Raw genomic sequence first — 21,887 nt, 5'->3', positions numbered from 1 at the left:
ATCTGCTCTTGCCGCTGGTGTGAATACCTCCCGTCCTCATTAATAGTGACGGCTGCCAAAAAACGCATAGAGGCTTATTTAAATGTTCCCTCTTTAGACTCTCTGTGGCAGCTGTGGGTCACCTGTAATAGTTAATAGGGAAAAATAAGAAAAATAAATCACCAAGTTGTATGTTTAAAGTAGTCGTATTTGGAGGGGGAAAAAAAGTCTTCCGGCCTCATTAGCATCCTAACTGTGAAGAGAATAAAAGCGCAGGATGGATAAGTATCTCCCTTGTATATGTAACCAACATCTGATTTAATTTCAGGGGATCTGTGCTTGTGTGTGTGAGACACTGCTCTTGGAAAGCCAGCTAAATACGCATCCAGACAGCTAACAATCTGCACAGTAACCTCATTGTAGTCAAAGTCTAAATAAACCTTTGGTCTTTTCCTTAACTCTAAAACAACTTGTTGGAAGTATTAGTAGCAGAGAAGCTTTGCCACATTTAAAAAATAAAAATGGCTTTAACACTGGTGGTGTAGATGGTACGCTGGTTGTGGGTACGGTGAGATATGCTGGGTTTTGGCAGCAGCTGAGCTCAGGAAGCATCTCTTCCTCTGCGTCCGTTCAGAGATTGTGGTCTCCTGGTTGTGCGGGCAATTCATGCTCTTGCCTAGCTCGTGTCAGACTGATTTTTGAAAACAAGCGTTTAAAGGTGAAGCTGATCACCGAAATGCTGTAAAATTAGGAAGCGGCTTTCCTGGCGGTTACGGTGCTGTACCCGGTGGTGTTGCGGATGGTACGGTGTATCCTTAAGCCGCAGGAGGAGCCCTGTTGGTCTGGTAGTACCCATATGCCGTGATAAGGGTCTGCTGAATTCTCTGGTATGGTGAGGCCTCCTTTAGGTCAGCTCATAAAACCGAGGTGAGAAACCTCATCCAACATTGCGATGAAATTCAAACTAGCCTGTTTTCAGCTCGGCTTCGCAAAACCTTGACTTTGAGTTGCATCAAAAGAAAAGCCATTAAAATCTGGCTGGCTAAGGAGCTCAGTTGGGGCAAGTTTTAAGCTCTCACCTACGGAGAAACTGCCTGGAGCGCTGGTAGTCACTGCAGACAGAACACCTGAGTGTGTGCCTGGCTCTTACTGTCAGCAGGGAATATTAGTTTCCTTGGGCTGACACCTGGCTTGCGCCGAGTGTTGCGCTGCCAGTTGGTTTAGTCACAGGAACAAGCACTTTCTCCAAGGTGATGGTAGCGGTGAGTCGCGAACCAGCGAAATAATATTTGCCCATCTGTATTTGGGTGACTGGCTGGCGTGGCAGTGTGGGAGTGGCCGGCCGGCTTAAACACAGGGCTTTGTGGATGAGGCTGGGCTGGCTGGGAACTGACTTTTTTTTTCAGGGTGGTGGGACTTTATTCCTCCCCGGTTTCAAGATCGTAACCTTTTAGGAGTAGGTGGTGAGCTTTTGGTGTTGGTGACTTGACTGTGAGTGCTTGGATCCGTGGCTGCTTTCTATCGGATTCAAAGTTCAAGTTGTCAAACCTGTTGGCTGAAATGAAGCCGGTCGCTTGGTCAAACCGAGTTGTGCTTTGAGGGGGAAGAGCAATCCCGTCACTTGGGATGCTCTGAGAGTCTGCAGACAGATAAACTTTATTTTCTTTTGAAATACCATTTTCTGGAAAACGTACAAAACGTCGGAGAAGAGGTTGTAAAGTTTGTGTTTTACTGGAGAAGTATGAACCAGTGAGCACCAAGACTTACGAAGCCTTAAGATGATACATATTTAAAGTACTCCACAGCATGGCTGGGAGACCATAATGTTATGACTCTGCATTTTCCTCCATCTGCTGCCGAATACATGCAAAGCAGGGCTTGGAGAAGCAAAACTGAGATGGGGAATTACTCTTTCATGTAAGACTGAAAAACTTGATTAATCAAGAGATTCCCCTACAGTTGCGATGCAGCGCGTTCTGAAAATCAAATCCAAACAAATCCTGAAATCAGTCACACAAAGGAACAGGCTTGAGCAATTCCTCTGCAGAAAGCATTTAATGTAGCCTATCGCCACCGGTATTTTTGAAGCAAATCTGCAGATTATGCTTTAAGCTGGAAGGAAAAATGCCCTGGAGATGGAATTTAGCGGCTCTGTGTCTAGCATGTAGTAACGTGATACCACACATCTGCGTAGGTTGGAGGATAAAGAATCACAGTGCATCATACTTGATACAACACAGCTGAACATGCAGAGTTTCTACAAATTTTTGTAACCTCTTCAGGCTTCTACAAATAGTTGTATTTATTCTCATCTGCGTGGAGAGCAAGATTGTTGTGATCTTGCCACGCATATGTATCTTCCCTAATCAATTTAAACCCATTAGCCAGTTTCAGCTGTACTTCAGGGTGAAGGGGGTACTCACAGTCTCAGAGATACAATGTTCCTTTGAGTTTCATGAAAACAAGCGGTTTTAATAGAGGAGAGAGACCTGATTAGTGGCCCCATGGAGAGAAAAGCTGCAGCTAGAGTGCAACCCTTATTAGACATTAAAGAATCCACATGGGAGAGAGGTGTTCCTGACCGTGGGAAAAGCTGCAGTGGGAGCTGGCGGTTATTGGACACCGGAGAATTCGACCTCGAGACATGCATCCATAAGAAATGAGTCTTCATTATTTCTGCTCACAAAGCCACTTTGATTTCTTTTTTTTTTTAATAACGTATATACCAATAAGCCCTGCTATGGATGCTTGCGTGCTTTTCCTTAATTGAACAGAAGTGACAACTAGGAAAAGTTCCTTAATAACAGAGCTTCCGCCTCTTTTCTGGCTGGCTGAGGTGGCCATGCAAATGAGAAACTTGTATCGTTCAGCTGCATTTACGCAGCTTTAACTGGGTAATTTTGTGTTAAGCCCTTCATTGCAGTTTGGTCAAGATTTGCTTTCTGACTGCAGCCTGCGGACAGTCTGATGCAACGCTGGGTTTGCCTGACGTTGCAGGCAGCGGAACTGCTGACTTGGGCGAGGAGATTAAATGCAGCCCGGCTAGATGTTGCTCAGGACAAGCTGGGGCTTTTTTTTACTCCTACAGCTTCATGCAATCCCAGTGCCCAAAGCATGGATTCGTCTCCCCTTCTGTCATCTTTGTCAGGTTGAAATGTTGTTAGGGCTCCTTTTGAATGCTGTTTTGTGCTGTGGGGGTGTTGCAGTGGAACCGATCTGTATCTCAAGGAACGGGTGTATCTGTAGTCAAGTTTCACCTGATGTGTGTGCACTAGAACAGCTTATCTGCAGCAAAATTTTTTGTCATGGGAGTTGCAGAAAAATTTCCTGCTGTGTTGACTGTTGGAACAGGTAGTTGCTACCAACAGTAGCAACCACGAATAAACGGTTTGAAATACTCTGTTCCTTCCCTCTCTGGTGGTGCATAATAATTTCATTTGTATATTAATACTTCAGCAGTATCCAAATGGTGACTTCGCAATAAATCATATGTCTTAATTAGGAATCACTCTTACTTCGTGTCTTAAAATGGACATTCAGCTGAGCTGTAAAGCAAGAAGCGAGCGCTTGTTTCAGCACAGAGTTATCTGCTGGACTATCTGATATGTCGAGCGTGTTACTCTTAAATAACAGAGGTATCAGAAGTATCGGTGAATGTGCCTATGCTAGCTTTTTAATTTCCTACTTTGTCATCTCTTAGGGAGGGATTACGAGTGTAGACAAAGCCCTAGCTGTTTGCAGTGCGTGGCAGGAACACGTGCTGTATCTCATTAACAAAACCCCCGTTTGTAGTTGGAGTTGAGAGATTTCCCGTTGAATGCTGTTGGGGCTAAAGGGAGCTGCAAAGTCTAAGAGTGGTCTTGGTTTGAGTCATTTTGGGCGGTGGGGCAGGACGGGAGAGTGACGAGCGTCGTGTTGAGGACTCACCCCAGTCATGTAAGCGGTCTGACTGAGCTCTGTACCCTGACTGATGGTTTCTGCTCCTGAATTTTGAGGTTTCCCTGAAGGTCTTTATTGCTAGGAGGAGAGTTGCAGAGAATGCCCTGAAGAGCGTTGTTTTTCTCCCCCCAAAGGTCTCGGAGCCAATAAAGATCGCTCTAAACAGGTTTTAAAACATCTCAGATTGCAATCTAGAAAATTATGGGAGCTGGGTAATTAGGGCATGTTTCTGAATCATTGCTGTCACAAGGTCTGTTCTCGGTATGGCTTGAAAACCAGTGCTCCTTGTGATAGGAGGAGCTTTTATTTTGCCTGGCTTTGGGAAGGTAAAGGTTTTCAGAGCCTTACATTATGTGGATTTATCACTTGCTGATGAGCTTCCTACTCATGATCATCCAGAATGCTATCCCGACCGCTCATCATGGTTTATCGTTATAGAAACAACAATTTACCTACACCAGTGCCTGCAGTGTGGGCGACGGACAGGAGGAGCTGGAAGCCATTGTGCAGCAGGAAAACCATGATCTAGTTGCTATCAGGGAAACGTGGTGGGATGACTCGCACAACTGGAGTGCTGCAGTGGATGGCTATAAACTTATATAAATATATAGGGGAGAACTTTGTAGAGTAGGGCTGATGGTTGGACTCGATGATCTCAAGGGTCTTTTCCAACCTGAATGAAAAAAACCCCAAACAACTCCGCAGAAGGGATGGGCAAGGAATGAGAGGCGGTGGGGTGGCCATGTATGTTAGGGAATGTTTTGATTGTCTAGAGCTTAGTGATGGTGACAGTAGGGTTGAGTGTTGATGAGTAAGAATCAGGGGGAAGGCCAACAACATAGATATCATGGTGGGAGTCTGTTGTAGACCACCTGACCAGGATGAAGAGGCAGATGGAATACTCAATAAGCAGCTGGGAGAAGTCTCATGATCGCTAGCCCTTGTTCTCATGGGGCTTCACTTTCCAATTATCTGCTGAAGATACAATGCAGCAGAGAGGAAACAGTCTAGGAGGTTCCTGGAGTGTCTGGAGGAGACCTTCCTGACATAGCTGGTGAGGGAGCCAACTAGGGAAGGCGTTCCGCTGGGCCTGTTGTTTGCAAACAGAAAAGGACTTGTGGGCGATGCGGTGGTTGGAGGCCATCTTGGGCACAGCGATCACGAAATGCTAGACAAGTAAGGAGGGGGTCAGCAGAACTGCTGCCTTGGACTTCCAGAGGGCAGCCTTTGGCCTGCTTAAGAGCCTGGTTGCCAGAGTCCCTCGGGAGGCAGTCCTGAAGGGCAGAGGAGTCCAGGAAAGCTGGACATTCTTCAAGAAGGAAATCTTGAAAGGCCCAGGAGCAGGCCGTCCCTGTGTGCCGAAAGATGAGCTGGTGGGGAAGAAGACCAACTGGGCTGAACATAGAGCTTTGGCTGGAACTCAGGAAAAAAAGCAGAGTTTATGACCTTTGGAAGAAGGGGCAGGCGACTCAGAAGGACTACAAGGATGTCGTGAGGTTATGCAGGGAGAAAATTAGAAGGGCCAAAGCCCAGCTAGAACTTAATCTGGCTACTGCTGTAAAAGGCAGTAAAAATGTTTCTATAAATATAGTAGCAACAAAAGGAGGACTAAGGAGAATTGCCATCCTTTATTGGGTGTTGGGGGGGAAACACAGTGACAAACACCTGAGGAAAGGCTGAGGTACATAATGCGTTTTATACTTCAGTCTTTGATAGTAAGGCCAGTTGTTCTCTGAGCCGGAAGACAGGGACAGGGAACAGAATGAAGCCCCCATAATCCAAGGGGAAATGGTTAGCGACCTGCCACACGACTGAGACACACACAAGTCTATGGGGCTGGATGAGACCCACCCAAGGGCACTAAGGGAGCTGGTGGAAGTGCTCAACCAGCCACTTCCCATCATTTATCGGCAGCCCTGGCTAACTGGGGAGGTCCCAGTTGACTGGAGGTTAGCAAAGGGCTGGAAGGAGGATCTGGGCAACTACGGGCCTGTCAGCCTGACCTGAGTGCCAGGAAAGGTTATGGAGCAGATCGTCTTGAGTGCCATCATGTGGCATGTACAGGACAACCAGGTGATCAGGCCCAGTCAGCGTGGATTTATGAAAGGCAGGTCCTGCTTGACTAACCTGATCTCCTGTGACAAGGTGACCCGCTTAGTGGATGAGGGAAAGGCTGTGGATGTTGTCTACCTAGACTTTAGTAATGCCTTTGTCACCGTTTCCCACAGCATTCTCCTGGAGAAACTGGCTGCTCATAGCTTGGACGTGCGTACTCTTCGCTGGGTAAAAAACTGGCTGATGGCTGGGCCCAAAGAGCTGTGGTGAATGGAGTTGGTGGCCAGTCACAAGTGGTGTTCCCCAGGGCTCAGTACTGGGGGCCAGTTCAGTTTAATATCTTTATCAGTGGTCTGGATGAGGGGATTGATGCACCCTCAGTGAGTTTGCAGATGACACCCAGTTGGGTGGGAGTGCTTGAGGGTAGGAGGGCTCTACAGAGGGATCTGGACAGGCTGGAGCGATGGGCCCGGGCTAGTTGTGTGAGGTTCAGCAAGGCTCAGTGCTGGGTCCTGCCTGTGACCCTCTTGGGTCACAACAACCCCAGGCAACGCTACAGGCTTGGGGCAGAGTGGCTGGAAAACTGCCTGGAGGAAAAGGACCTGGGGGTGTTGGTTGATGGCCAGCTGAATACGAGCTGGTGGTGTGCCCAGGTGGCTGAGAAGGCCAATAATAACATCCTGGCTTGTATCAGCACTAGCGTGGCCAGCAGGACTAGGGAAGGGATCATCCCCCTGTACTCGGCACTGGTGAGGCCGTACCTTGATTACTGAGTTCAGTTTTGGGCCCCTCACTACAGGGAAGACATTGAGGTGCTCGAGCACGTCCAGAGAAGGGCAGTGAGGTTGGTGCAGGGTCTGGAGCACAAGTTGTATGGAGCGGCTGAGGGAACTGGGGGGGAACTGGGAGAAAAGGAGGCTCAGGGGAGACCTTGTCACTCCCTACAGCTACCTGAGAGGAGGTTGTAGCGAGGTGGGGGTTGGTTTCTTCTCCTAAATAACAAGTGATAGGACGAGAGGAAACATCATCAGGTTGTGCCAGGGGAGGTTTAGGTTGGATATTAGGAAAAATTTCTTCACTGAAGGGGTTGTCAAGCGTTGGAACAGGCTGCCCAGGGAAGCGGTAGAGTCACCATCCCTGGAGGTATTTAAAAGATGTGTAGACGTGGTGCTTAGGGACATGGCTTAGTGGTGGACTGGGCAGTGCTAGGTTGATAGTTAGACTTGATTTTCTTAAAGGTTTTTTCCAACCTAAACAATTCTATGATTTTGTGCCGAGAAAGAGAGAGGCATTTAATTTGTTTTATTTTTAGCTGTCTTTAACACGATGTAGCAGCTGGAGATAAGGAGAGCCAATACCATACATTGAATCTCCTCTAGAGGCTGCTGGAAGTGCTCCATACGTTGCTGGCAGCCTTTGTGCTGGTACCCGTGTCCTAGTGAGTTTTGTCACTTAAACTTATTTCTTTAGAAAACGGGGGGAAGATCAGGTGTTCAGAGGAGCATTACAAAATGGTGCTGTGGGGCTCTTCAAAGGGGCGTGTGCGCGTATGTATATTAGATAAACACTCGCAGTATTTTCACCACGATCCTGAATAGCTAGTTTTCAATTTTCAAGATAGAACTGAAACGCGTGTGCGTTGACGTGAGGGATTTCTGGTGTCCTGAGCGTTGCGGTGTGCCAGCTCTGTGCAGAGCATGGTCTGGTGCCCTTGGGAATGAAGGCTCCTGCCTTCAGCCAGCTTTGGATCAGGCCCTCAAGCAATGAGACTGTCGTGCTGAGTTGTTCATAGTAAATACCGCGTTTGGCCTCCCTTAAGCACAGCTGCTAGCCAAGGCCAGCGGCCGTGTGTACGTTGCCATATTTGTCGTTAAGCATTTGAGATATCGTTTGACAAATTCTCCAGGGGTTGAGTGACAGTCCTACAAAGACAAGCGATTGTGGCTTATCGGGTGACAGTTCCCCCCCGTTTGTTAAAGTTGATTTTAAGTGTTGTTTTCCAGGACTCTGGAATTCTGCTTGTTGTTTCTATGAAGATACATTTCAATTAACGTGCATTATTTTCATGCCAGCCCTGTGCACATGCGTTGATGCGTGAGTTACTGTATTTACGATAGGACCCAAACCCAGTAATGCAGCCTGTGCATTTTTGAGTACTTTCTGTTCAGATTCCTTTATTCTTCTGTATCTGTAAGCTCTCAAGTCTTCCTTCCATGCTAGGCACAGGATGACATTGTCAGATTTTGAACTGATACTTGAAGTAGAGTGTAATTCCAAAGACTTTTGCTGCTGAGGTCTGAAGGTGGTGAAATACTGTCTCATATCACTCTTGATATGAAACTCCCTTTCTAAAAAAAATTTGAAGTATGTAAATATTTTTCATGTCAAGTAAAGTATGTGGCTATAATGAATACGAAGCATGGAACATGGTGGTATTTAATTTTCTTAGGCCAAGCATGTTATAACTATGATATGGTATAATTTATTATATTCGTGCCCTTGTTGGGATCAGTTACAGTGCCTTATTCTTCGCAAATGCCCGTGTAAAGACACAAGTCCCTTTGTGTTGCTGGCTTAGGACCTTTTACAGCGGTGAATATGAAACACTGCTTTTGTTAGTGGTATGGGAGGGAGACGCTGGCTGTGCTGTTCATGTCGTCAGCTGGTGACACTGGAAGCTGGTGCTTAACTCTGAGCAGGATTTCTTCAGGGTAGCTGTCACCATGGCTTGGTGTCCTGCTGCTGGTAAGACTGAAAGTGCAGTGAGTTTTGCTGCTCTTCAGCGGGTTATTTTGCCTGTTAACGTGGATGGGAAGGAGATGCGTGTGCTCTTGCCGTGTGCCAAGTTCTTAGGCTGTGACATTAATGTCCATGATAGCAGAAGACCCCAGAACTGATGTTACCGGAGTTCAGCAGACATCAGCAGCCTGGCTAACAACCCCTGCGGAGCTGGTGGTGCCAACCTGCTCTATGGCAGCTTTCGTATTGGCACATCTTGATTTCCCTGTATCGGGAGCAGATCTGCTTTGTGCAGGGGGAAGCAGGACTAGAGGAGCCCCTAGCATGGGGTATTTGGATTGCTTTGGAGTTACGAATAAGGAGAAGAGGCGCAGACATCTGGATAAGTATTATTTCAGGTCACATTATTTTGTTATGAAATAACAACAAAGCAAGAGGAATGCGATTGGCCAAGAAAAGCTTCAAGCTGTGCGAGCGTTTTACTGAATAATGCAGGCCGGGGCTTGCCGGGGTTATATAATAATGGAGGAGGAGGGAGTTTGAGCGCAGCACGGAAAAGTCATCTGTGCTTTTTAGATGGCTAAAGATATCTGGCTTTATTCAAAGTGAATCCAAGTGAATCCAAAATATTCAGATGTCCTGCTGTATCAGGACGTCTTGTCAAATCATGCTCTTAATGAGCGGTGCAGAAACAAGCACAAAACCCCTGCGTTATTTCTGATCTTGCAGTGTGTCTTGCATTTAGTAGTACCTGGAGCGTAGCGTTGTGCCAGCGTCTAAATAAAAATACAGAGGAGTTTTTTAGACTGAGATGTAGCTGACCTGCAGAATTCTGCAGTAATGAAAATGGTTGGGTAAAAAAGGTCTGCACAAGCTCAGGGGGAGCTCAGCATGAGAAACAGGGAAGTAATAGGATTTAAAGTGGGATACGGTTTAAATTAAAAAAGGGAATCTCCCTGATTTCAACCTACCTTTTCCTATCGTGTATATATCATCTTGTAAAGATCCTAATCAGTTTATAAAATATTGCAGCTAAATGGTAACATTTGCTTACCAAACATTTGCTGGCCGGCTTTCTCCTTAGTCCATCCTTTGTTTAAAATGCTTTTGCATGGGAATAGCAGAGACTCTGCAGAAAAATGAGTGTTTGGAGTAAGCACCCGAGGTGAAGTGGTTAGTTAGAAATGGAAAGGTGAGAGTGCCGAGGGTGCCGATACCCCCGTGTAGGGAAAGTTGTAGGGTGAGGGATGACTTTGGCTGTGTCTGGGTGACACGTTGCCCCTGGGGAGGAGGAACCAGCTCGGCCTTGCATTGGCGGAGGCTGAGTTTTCCCAACCCGGCCGCGCTGTCTGCTGGTACGGGAGGAAGAGCTGGGGAGGAGGAAGGGCTGGAGAGCGAAACATGCCGAGCAGCCATGCCAAGAGCCCAGAGACATTTCAGCTGCTTGATTATAGAGGTGCTTTGATCTACACTGAATAAACCGATAATGCTTAAATTATGAATTCCTTTTCTTTGTCTGAAAAGCTGGATTAGCGTGGCTTTGTTCGAGCAGTGATTATCGAGCAACTTTTTTTTTTTTTTCCTGAAAGGGCCGCTAGATTTGTGTTTACAGCTGGGTGCTGCGATCACGCTGTGCTGGTGGAGGGGCTCGGTGACATAACAGCTCTCGCACGTCCTCGTCTCCTCTGCTTCTGGTTGAACTGTAAACCCCTCCGAAAATACGGCCTCGGCCACCTTCGTTATAATACGGAGCTAATGATTAATCGGCATGAGTTGCGGATGGGAAGAGGCACTAAAATGCCTTGTTTTCGTTAGGGTCTGCCGATTTGGAGCCGAGCGAACGCGCCTCTTTGTTTTCTGTTTGGTCTGCCGGCGATTGCAAAACGCAGCCTTCTTGGAAAAGGCTGACGCGCAGGTATAAAGATACGAGGTGAAGGTTGAGAGGAGCCGCTCTGCGAACGTTACCAAAGGTCGCGGCGATGCCTCCCCTTGGCTTTTGTCCCCTCTTCCCAGCCCTCGGGGTCCGGACAAAGGTTACCACTCGGAGCGCGTTCGCATCCATCTTGCCTTAACTTGTGATCCGCGTAATAAAACGCGGCGTTATCGCTGCCTCTCCTCCCCCCGGCCCTCCAGAAAGTATCGTGTTTTTTTTTTTTTTCTTGTAATGTATTATTCTGCTGCAGTAAACCCGTCTGGTGATGCAGCACTGCAGATCTCCCCTCCTCTCCCCTCGATGCGGTCCTCCTCCCAGCAGCATCTGCCAAGACGGGAGCAGCTCGGAGAGACGCCAATGGGTGGGGCTGGGTCGGATCAGTAGACAGATTAATCTTCACGGTGGGGGACCGAAGGATGTGTGTAATCACAGGACCACGTTGGGGCAAGGAAAATGCAAACCTTCCTCTCCCAGCAGCTGTCCTTGGATGCTCGGGGCTCTCTCCTTCTCAGTTTTCTTTCATCCCCCCCTTCTGCTCCCTTTCTCCTCCCCCCTCGCTTTCAGCAAAGACGATTGTCACAGATTATCCTCGGGGCTCGTCAAGGGTACGGTGCAGGGCACCAAAGCGCAGCGTATATTTACGTGTCTGGATAACGGATGGATTAAAATGCGCCGTCTCCGAGTGGGGTGAGTTAGGACCGTGGCTGCAGTGGAATACAGTAGTAACCTACCCCATCCATTTCTTTAGGAAAAAAATAAAATTTCCTAAATGAAAGGCAATGCAAAGTACACTTTTCCCAATACAAACATTAAGCTCCGTTTGCAAGAGTTGTGCGTTTGCTGGGTGATTTTGTTGGTACGTGGGGATCAGATTATGTCAGTGTTCTGTATCTTCTGCACCTTCTGGGCAGCGTTGTCTCAAATATTTGAACATTTTAACACATTCCGGATCTTCTGCAGCTAAAGAAAAATAATCGAGGTCTGTCTGTGTGTTATAATCACACATACATGTTACGATTTCAGCATTAGAAAATAAAAGAATTGTCAGGGTGGTGAGCAGGAAGTCTTTCAGAGCCCGTTTCTGATGTAACTGGCAGCAGCACTTCGTGTGAAGTAGGCTGTGGTGGCTGCAGTCAGAAGGTCAGTTAGGATTTTAGTTTTTTTGAGGAGTGCTAAGATACTGTTTCTGCCCCGCCCCCGCCAAAGCCTGTAGCCAAAGTATGGGCTCATGTTGCCAAAACTGAGTATGTAAACAGGGAGCAAAGGGAAAGTACGTGTTCTAACCAGTCCCTTCTGTAACTGCGTTATTGAGAGGAACTCGATGGATATGAGAGTTGGAGCGCTCTGTCCTACTACATCTACTAGTCTGCAGAGAGCCAGCACTGAAACGCGTGTTGAAGGGTGATGGTAACTAGGGTTTTGTCATGTTCGTTCATGGCATGAACAGTTTTTCAAATAGGCTCTTCCCTGTTTTCCTTCCCCTTTCTTCTTTTCCTGTTTCTTCTCTCTTCACATGTGCCACATCCAGTTAGGCCATTTTTCCTCACAGGGTTTTTATTAACCATATCCTCTACTTCTCTGGTCTTCCCAAATCTTGCCTTCGAGCCAAGATAACCATGTCCAGCTTCAGAAGAATGCAAACTTGGAGAAGTATCTTTCCTGCAGTACCATTCGCCATTATTTGCTCCTTGCAGCTTTTAAGTAGAATAAAAAATAACCGGTGCATCACTTTGGTATCACAGGTTAGGAAACTCCTGAGAATTAACGTCACCGTGCTGTACCCACGAGTACAAAGGTGGCAAGATCTGCTCTGGGCAGCTTAGAGGCAAGAATGCGTCCTGTGTGTGGCTTCACTTTTTCATGCCTAACAAGGCGCTTTCTGACTTGACACATGCTCTTGTTTGCTCATATATTCCTCAATGGACAGTGCACCATATTTGGTGGAGAATAAACCAGTGAAAAATGAGACCTCAATCCAAACCAGACTATGTGTAAAGTGTAGTAGGTCAGGCTGGAATGAGAAGCCAGCAGTCAGCGAGGCAGGTTTTCAAATCATGTTTAAGGATTAGTCATCCAACAACAATAACAAAATTTGAAGGTGTATGGAAAGCCATGCATAAAACAGAGTCAGGTGTGGGTTCTGACAGCATTTGCTCCTCGGAGAGGCAGTTGTATTAGCTTTTTCCTACGTGTAGAGCTGAAAACAGCTTTTCTTGTTTAAGATCCATTTACATCGGCTCAGCGTTGGGCTGCCTTTATGAGCAGAAAATTTTTTGCAATAATTCTTCATTGAGTTTACAAATATTTCTTGATTAGTTTTTTATTTGTGTGTCCTTTTCCCATCAGTCAGTGCATTCAAATAGGCTTTTTGCCTCTTGTCACGGATTAACAACTGCAGAGAAAACCTTTACCTCTTTTGCTCAAAATCTCTCAGCTGAGAGAAATGAGCAACTAAAATGCGACCTGTTTTAAAACATTGCTGTGTTCATACTTCCCATTTTATTCTTTCTGCTGTGAGTTGATGCAAGTTATTTAAAAACATTTCACATCATATTTTCTTGTGTGCACAGACATTTTTTTTTTTTCTTTTATGTGGACATTTACTCATCCGCAAGTGACTGTGTTGCAATTACTTAACATACATTAAGTAGGGTGGCGTCACGTTCCCGTCAGCTTTCCTCAGCGTGCCTGTTGTGCGGCTTGGTCCGTGGCGGGGATGTAAAGTTGAACCCCAGAAGCTCCCAGCTCCAGGGGTGCCTGTGTCCAAAGTATCCCGCGAGGCTGTGGTAAATAAATGGGTTTGAGAGCAGGAGCGAGGATCAGAACGAAGACTCTTGGTTTAGTGCTGAATGGATTAAATATAGATTGGAGTAGTGGAATCGCTGTGTCAAGGTCATTTTTTTTTCTTAAGAAAATTGTCGGGATGTCTGTATTTTTACTTGTTGTGACACAGTTTTAATTATGTCATGCTCGTCAGATTAAAAATGAGAAGGGCTGCTCTAATTGCGAATACCTTTCTATTTCTTCAGCTGCTCTTGCTCTGTTATTATAAAAAGGGTGATCTCATGCTAGGCAAACCAAAGAGAGGAGTTTTAAATACAGTGATGGAAAGTTTAAATGCTTTTTCCCCTCTACAAATGGCTTTTTCCCTCTTTTTGAAAACGCGTCTTCCAACCTCTGCCGTGCTTTGAGATTGATTTTCCTGCCGTATGGGAAAGGCGAACGGTTTGAAACTGATGTGGATTTTGCAGGAGGCGATGTGACTAAATGTGGGTTTTTTTCCTACCAACACTAATATACGTGCTCTGCTTTGCTTTTCTTCCAGATATGGACGTGTCGAAAGTGTCAAAATACTCCCTAAGAGGGGGTCGGAAGGTGGAGTGGCAGCGTTTGTGGATTTTGTGGACATCAAAAGTGCGCAGAAGGCACACAACTCTGTCAACAAAATGGGAGATAGAGACCTACGGACGGATTATAATGAACCAGGAACCATTCCCAGTGCTGCTCGGGGATTGGATGATACAGTTTCCATAGCATCTCGTAGTAGAGAGGTTTCTGGGTTCAGAGGAGGTGGTGGGGGGCCCACTTACGGCCCCCCACCATCGCTTCATGCACGGGAAGGACGTTATGAGCGGAGACTTGATGGGTAAGTTCCAAGGTTTCTCTAGGCAGGTATTTTGTATTTGATATGGTGAGAAACACAAACTCTTATCTAGGGCCCCCAGATGGATTTAAAATTTTGGGAATTATCTGTGTTTCCTATTTTGGGTTGGAAACGGAAGTGATTTCTATCCCAGTGGCTGGTACCTTGTGGATCCATAGAGGATGTTTTCTGCAGCTGGTTGGATATCTACACTTGAAATAAGGTGGTTTTAAGATGGAAGATTTCCTTTGGCCAGCATCGTTATTGGAGTTACTCTTTTCTAGAAGTAATGATTCCATTTCTTGGATAATATTAAGGCCTTGCTCGGATGTATCCCTGCTGCCAGATGGAGCTATCTTACTCTACAACATGTGGTGAAGTTCTCTATGGAGTATCTTCGGAATACTAGAACCTAAAATTCTTTGAAAGCTTGATGCCTAGTTCTCAGTTCTCACTATACGCAGTTGGTATGTTAATTGGATTGTCACCACAAAATTTCTAGTAGACTTTAATGATGCAGCCCCTTGGATTCTACAGACAACACTTAGCCATGGAAATAACGCTTGGATGGAGAAGACCGAAGGCAGCTTGTGATGTTTCCATTTTGGATCTACATAATTTCCAAGTTATTGGGATTATTCTTTCTGATGGTATTGGCAAAAAGAGATGATGGACATTACTAAATTTTGGAAATTATAGTGTTTTTTTTAATGCTGGGATAAGAACTACTGCCTTGAATTTATTGGATGGTATACAGTCAAGACGCCAGTAGCCATGGGGAGTGGATTACTATCTAGTCTCTTAAAAAGCTCTTTGCTACTCCACATTAAACATACTTTAGTTTTAAGGACGTGGTACTAATACCAGTTTGTGGATACGCCAGTGAAAAATGACTGGGCTGGATGGTTACAAAGGCGGCTAGAGGATGCCTGCTGGCCAGCAGCGATGAGTGCCCTCGTGCATTGAGTGATCTTCTACCAGCTGCTTGATTCAGACATAGGGCTGGAAGTTAAAATAATGGATCTATTTAAGTGCCTACTGTCTCAAGAAAGAAGTCTGGGGGTTTCAGAGTTATGGTTTCAGTCTGGGACTACTTCCTTCCAGTGGAATTTTTTTTTGTCTTGTCACTAAGATTTTTTTTTTTTTTCCTTGTTGGTTCATCTAAAATATCATTTGACACCCTTGCCCATTAAGAAGGTGGATTACCCCTGTAAGAGGGGCCAAAATTGGGGAAGTTATGTTCACAATTCTCTCCCTAGATTTAATTGGGAATATAGGTCGTGTTTCCACACTTGGAAAAGGTTGGTATGTCCTGCCCTGTGTATATTAGCCCCTCTCCTAACCCAAGTCAAACCCTCTCTTTCCACTAACTCCAGTAGTACTTAGTACTAATAGATAAATCGAAAAAGCACTGTAGCCATTAGATTTTCAGCTCTGCTAGCTCCTCTGTCTGTCTTCTGTGTCCTTTTCATGGATAAGGACTTTGTTCTTTTATGTCAGCTATGTAGCAGTAACCCTCTAGAAAAAACTGCTTTTTCTCTTACCTCATTAAATCAGCTTTCACTGATTAACACTTTGTAGGATGCTAAATGCAATCGTTTATAAAATTGTTGGTCTTGGTCCTTCAAAAGGGGGAAAAAAGAGAGAGACATGTTTCTGTGCCAGATCCTGAAATTTCTTTCAAAATGCCATTGTTGCGAGCAAGAGATAAAGAAAATAGAAAGGCAACAATGAATTTCAAGCAGATATAGAAGTTAATGACATTCTGTTGCACTGATTAGGTAGTTTCTTATATATAATTTGAGAGGAAAAACTGCAGGCAAAACATGAGCTAGCATTCTGTAGAAAGCTTGAAAACGAGTTCCAATTTAACAACAGAGGTTGAATATATTTAGAGGATTAAGGATGTAGTGATTCATTGGAGAAAGAATGGAAGGATCTTCCCGAGATGCTAATCGAAAAAGGTTCAAATCCCATTTTCAGTTTATAAAAGATACCTGAAATATTTCTGACATTTTAAACAGAAGACAGATCTGTGATGCAGGAGAGGAGGAGGAAGCACAAGGCAGAATTGGGTTATTAGGATTCAGGGGACTGAAGTGGGTAATAATTGATTCTGAAGGAAGAATCCAAGATAGAAGGCTGGAAAAGAAAAAAAGGTTGAAATGTCCTTCATAAGATGGATAATTAAATTTTTAAATTAACTTTGGCTACCCTGACATATTTAGAATTTTGCAAATACTTTTTAAACGTTCAACGTAATCATTCTTGATCTTTCATTTTGCGGACATAACTTAGACATACCGTTCTGGTGCTTGTCTAAATTGGACTACTGAACTATTTGTAATGTTCTTTTAACTTTACCTGTCAGTTTTACTATCTCTTTATTTGAGAGATCACACTAACTTTCTTAGAACATAGAGCCTTTCTCAACTGACATAGAAAATGTTTGAAACACTGAAACAAAACGGACCTTAGCTACTTGAAAGCAGTGTGCTTGTGAAGATAGAAATTCTGTGATTGCAGTAACAATAGCAGTCTCGACAAACAAAAACACCTACTGAAAAATTTAATTTATACTCCTTGTGTAGGGTCTTAGTATCTTTTGGGGGCCTGCACCCTTGCAGTTTAAGTATTCTGACATTAGTAATCAAGATGTTTCTTTAGTGTGTGCAGCTTTGATGAGAATTGAGTGTAGCAGTCTGATAAAAGCAAATTCCCTCTAAGAGGATGAAATACTTTAGAGCAGCGACAAGAAAACCCTTAATTTTCTGGGTCTTCTCTGGGTTACGCTACCCCTTTTGAAAGCAGCTTCTTACCTCTGGGTCATGCTTTGCACGGAGGCTTTCATGGCTACAGCCCAATTTGCGATGCCATTTTTGCAGAAGGATAATGAGAAGAGCTCCAGGAATTACCAGATTCCAAAACAATTTTTGAAGCTCTTAAGCAAAAATGGAGGGGGGGGGAAAAAAAAGTTAATTATGATGTCCACAAACACAAAATTTTTCTTGTTTACTGAATTTAAAAGAAAAAAAACAAATACAACTTAAATGAGGATTCTGCGCTGGAAAGCAGCATTTTTTTCCTGTGCAGGCAAGATGCTGGTCATGAAAGCCTGATATTGTGATTAAAACAAAATGATTGCTCAGCTTTATCGTATACAACTTCGGAGTCAAGTAAAATGTTTTTAAGTTCGTCAGTGTTTGCTTGATAGGTTATTGCTGTTTAGCGGAGAAGCAGTCGCAAAAATAAGTTCAGTGCTGATGTGAATGTTTGCATGACTTGCTTTTAGTTGTGCTTGCCCCTTTCTGATGAAGTATTTTTCCCCCTTCCTAAATGCAGGGCTTCAGATAACAGGGAGCGTGCTTATGAACATAGTGCCTATGGACACCATGAGCGGGGGACGGGAGGATTTGATCGGACAAGACATTACGATCAGGATTACTATAGAGATCCTCGAGAGCGGACTTTACAACACGGGCTCTATTATACTTCTCGGAGTCGAAGCCCAAACCGTTTTGATGCTCACGACCCCCGTTACGAACCTAGGGCCCGGGAGCAGTTTACATTGCCCAGTGTGGTACACAGGGATATCTACAGGGATGATATTACACGGGAGGTACGAGGCAGAAGGCCAGAGAGGAATTACCAGCACAGCAGGAGTCGGTCGCCGCATTCGTCCCAGTCCAGGACCCAGTCCCCGCAGAGGCTGGCCAGCCAGGCGTCCAGACCCACCCGCTCCCCCAGCGGCAGCGGATCCAGGAGCAGATCTTCCAGCAGCGACTCCATCAGCAGCAGCAGCAGTACCAGCAGCGACAGGTAAGGTCGCAGCGGGTTGTTCCCCAACCCAAAGCCACCGTCCTGGGGGTTTCGTTTTCCGAGGCGTGGTAAGGAGTTGCGAGCCCGGGCGGTGAAAATATAAGGTGTATTCATTGATGTAGAAGTAAACCGGTGTGAAATGTAAAAAGGCTAAGTTGGCACGAAGCAGATCCGAGGGGAACGCTGTGGCTGTTGTTAATTATTTTCCGTGGTGGATCTGCGCAGCATCCGTAAGGCGCTAGCTAGGCAAAGCGGGGATGTACCGACACGAGGCCTTGGAGACTGGTCCCTGCGTGCCTGCAGAACTGGGTGACACTTTCATTTGCTGAAGTGAGGGAATAAGCAAATTTTAAGTTCAGCTACTTTTTACAGGACACATTTGAAAATAGTTTGGGAAATGATGAGTGGTATTCCGTTTCCTCTCGTTCTCTGTCGCTGCTAACATTTAAAAGGTTGATACGTTGCCTTTCCATTTTTTCCCCTGTTGCCTCACAGCAAAAATTGTAGACTTGGAAAAACTAAAAAATAATCAAATGTGCGTTTCCTAGCAATATGCCCGTGTCTTTGGTTCTGTAATAGCTGCGGTAGTTCTGTATTTGTGTGGCTTTATAAACTACATGGGGGGGGGAAAAAAAGACTGCTAGAGGTAATCACTGGATTTCTTTCGATAGTTTGAAAATTCGTGTTGAAATGCCTCTCAGATATTTCGCTTTTTAACAGTAAATTCACCCTAAGAGTGGAAACCATTGTACCTGTAAGTGTTTTACACTCTGAAGGGTTTGCAGAGTTGGAAACGTTTCCTTTGCATACCAGTTCTTTGCCAAAACTGAAAATATTTGTTAAGTAAATACATATATCAGTATAATAAATACGTAGTGTTAGATTATTACTATGAATGGAATTTTACCACTGGTAACTCTCTAATCAAGGTAATTATTCTCATAAGACCTTACCTGCTTGAACATTGGACCTTGTGGAAGGGTTAGACGGGCTGACGCTGGGGAGAGCGTGCAGAAGTGAAGATGAGGAAGTTAGTTTCTCCTCATTTCCCCACACACACTCCTGATGTCTAAAGAACCGTGCAAAGATTTATTTGCTGCTTTTAATTATTGTTTTCTCCTCCTGGATTTAGAAATCCAGGTCCTGTCTTGGCTGGAGAGCAGGCAGAGAGGGAGGCACCTCTAGAATATGAGATGCTTTAAAGGCTTGTTTGTTTACTTCTAACACCTCTCTCTTAAGGAGATCTTAACACTTAGATAAGCACAACCCTTTGTCAAAGATTTTCACACTTAGAGCAGCTTAAAAAAATTGGTGACACTTCCAGAGGTCTCCAAAGAGAAGATGAATTGAAAGAGGCCTGGTTACATTTAAGGTTTAAAAAAAAAATCCCAAGCAGGAAAAAAAAAAAAAATCTGTCTTCTGGTGCTCCTTTGCTCTTTGCAGAATGGGTAGAAGGGAGTCCAAGAAACTCGTAATGTTTATAAAATGTCATTGTTGGGATGTGGAGATGGGATGAAATACTGCTTTGAATTTGAGAGGACTAAATATGATCCCGCTGGAACAAAGTTTTAAGATGTAATCAGAAGATAAGCAGCATCTGCTGTGCTTTAGCATTTCATTTTCTCAGCAATTTCTAGTTGTAGTAATGGAAAACTAGATGATACTCTGGGAGGAAAGGGAAATAAACATTTTTTTTCTTACTAATACAGTAAATTCAAATTCAGTAGAGCAAGTAATGGAATCTGGTGGATAGTATATTTCATTTTGAAGACTCAGAAAGGAGTTTTACATGTTTCTAAGCAATGAGTTAGATATTAATAAACATTTAACCATATCCTTACTTTGTAAAGCAAAACCCCACCTGGCCTTGAAGCCTTTAAAAGCACAAGTGGACTTGTTTGTTTAATTTTTAACACATTTTGAATTTGGCAATATAAATACGTGAACCCCTGGTACCCTGTGGTGAGCGAAAGCTACCTTGCCCCCTTTTTACTGAGGGGTAAGATGCTCCCGCTCGCTGTCCAGAACCCAGACCAGGCAGAAATTTATTTGCATCTCCATATCCTGGGTAGTAAATTCTGTCTGTGTCATCCCTGGATTGATTTATCAAATTCCATATCTATTTTTCATTTCTAGAGTGGGATTTAGCTGGAATAACTAAGGACGGTTTGTTATTATCTGAGAAAAAAAATTACTTCTTGTAATTTCCGTAGTAGTTCTCAGGGATTTTAGTAAACTGGAGATCCTCTTTATTGTAAGTCGAAAGGGCTGATTTTGTGACGCTGTGAAATTATTAAGGTCTTTATGACACTGAATTCTTCTGGAATTGTACGTCCTGAAGAACTTTGTCACTCAAGTCTCGTCCTGTCTGTCTCTCAACTGGCAGGGTAGAAAAGGCAAAACAAGTGGTGTTCACTTGGAGAGGTGAGTCTTACCCACGCTCCTGCGAATGTTTGGGGACAAACACTGGAGCCTGTTGAAACTCGTGGGTGTTAAACACTTGTGAGAATTTTTGTGCGTGGCACCGTCGTCCTTCAGGTGCTGTGAAAAATGAGCAGAAAGGCAGTGAAGGAGAGGTTTGGACTCCATTCCCTGTGGTTTTCAAAGAGCTGGGAAGTAAATACAGCTTTTGGTAAATGGAGATTATTTTCCTGGACAGTAACGTGAGGAAAGATGCTCTGCAGATTGTTTAAAAAAACCAACCAAAGAAAAACACCCCCAAAAAAGCCTTTATTTCATAAAGGTTCGGAGTTGGTTGCATTGGGTCTCACCTAAGCTTCACTTCAAACGTGTATTTGGAGGCCTTTACAGGGGATTTGTAACGGGAGCTGCAAAGGAGTAATTTAGAAGATAAGACCAAAAAGAACACGGTAAAAATAAACCATATTCTCTGAAGGAGGGCTTTATTTGGTGTATTTTGTGGGCTCTTGGAAGTTGCAGACCGGGCTGAGGTGGGGAAGCTGGCGGATGCGAGTGCTTTCCGCGGGATCTGATGCCTGTGTGCGGATCTGGGAAGAGTTTTGAGTTTTTGAAGTTTAACGTGCGATTGCTCGTTCCCACCCATCTTATGGAAAAGGATTGTTGGGGTTTTTTTTTATCACCTTGAAAGAGTAAAAAAACCTTGGAAATGATGCTTGAATATTCTGCCACCAGAAGCCTTAATTTCTCCGTTTTGTTGACTGGAACGTGCACCACAAATAACATATTAGCAAACGTATTCTCTCTGCTGTGTCACAGAAGAAGCTGAACGTGCGTGGAAGCTGTGGGACCCCTTAGGAAGCAAACCAGATTTTTTTTGTGCCCATCCCAACCTCCCTTTTTTGGTAGAAAACGGTCTTTTCTGTGCTGCTTGTTGAGGTGTTCTAATGCGCTTTAAAAAAAAAAAAAAAAGGTGCTTTTTTTATTCAGTTTTGTAATGTCAAATGGCTCGACACGTTTCTTACTGTTCCATGTGTTTGTGATTATTTTTAAAGCTTTGCTGCAGCGCTGTACTGAGCCACATGGCACTGAGCAGTGGGACGTTTTGCTCTTAAAAGCTGGGCATGTGGCGAAGTACCTTGTTGAGACAGGATTTAAATCGATGAACAAAATCCAGAACGGGAAAGTGCGAACACAAATGTGTGTGTAAATCTACAGATACTTTGTAAATTTATTTTTTGAGTGCTTATTCAGTTGTCTGATGTCGAGGATGCTGGAGGATTTACTGGTTAGATGAATGATTTCCTATAGCTTGTGATGTAAAATAGATCTTGCTCTGGAATTAAAAAAGCAACTTCAGCT

At 44.5% G+C, this 21,887-nt stretch overlaps 1 protein-coding gene across 3 annotated transcripts in view; it reads left to right on the top strand.

Moving 5' to 3' along the window:
* SPEN (spen family transcriptional repressor) overlaps positions 1–21,887 on the top strand; it is a 70,420-nt gene that overhangs the window by 8,312 nt on the left and 40,221 nt on the right. For all 3 annotated transcript variants that reach the window (XM_074848319.1, XM_074848318.1, XM_074848320.1), the window contains 2 exons: positions 13,971–14,291; positions 17,631–18,107. In XM_074848319.1, the coding sequence (XP_074704420.1) occupies positions 13,971–14,291; positions 17,631–18,107 (798 nt within the window). The remainder of the gene's footprint in view (positions 1–13,970; positions 14,292–17,630; positions 18,108–21,887) is intronic.

The sequence above is a fragment of the Strix aluco genome, chromosome 22, assembly GCF_031877795.1.
Source record: "Strix aluco isolate bStrAlu1 chromosome 22, bStrAlu1.hap1, whole genome shotgun sequence".
NCBI classification, from domain to species: domain Eukaryota; kingdom Metazoa; phylum Chordata; class Aves; order Strigiformes; family Strigidae; genus Strix; species Strix aluco.
The sequence above is the reverse complement of the archived record's forward strand: the minus strand, read 5'-3'. Positions and strand labels throughout refer to the sequence as shown.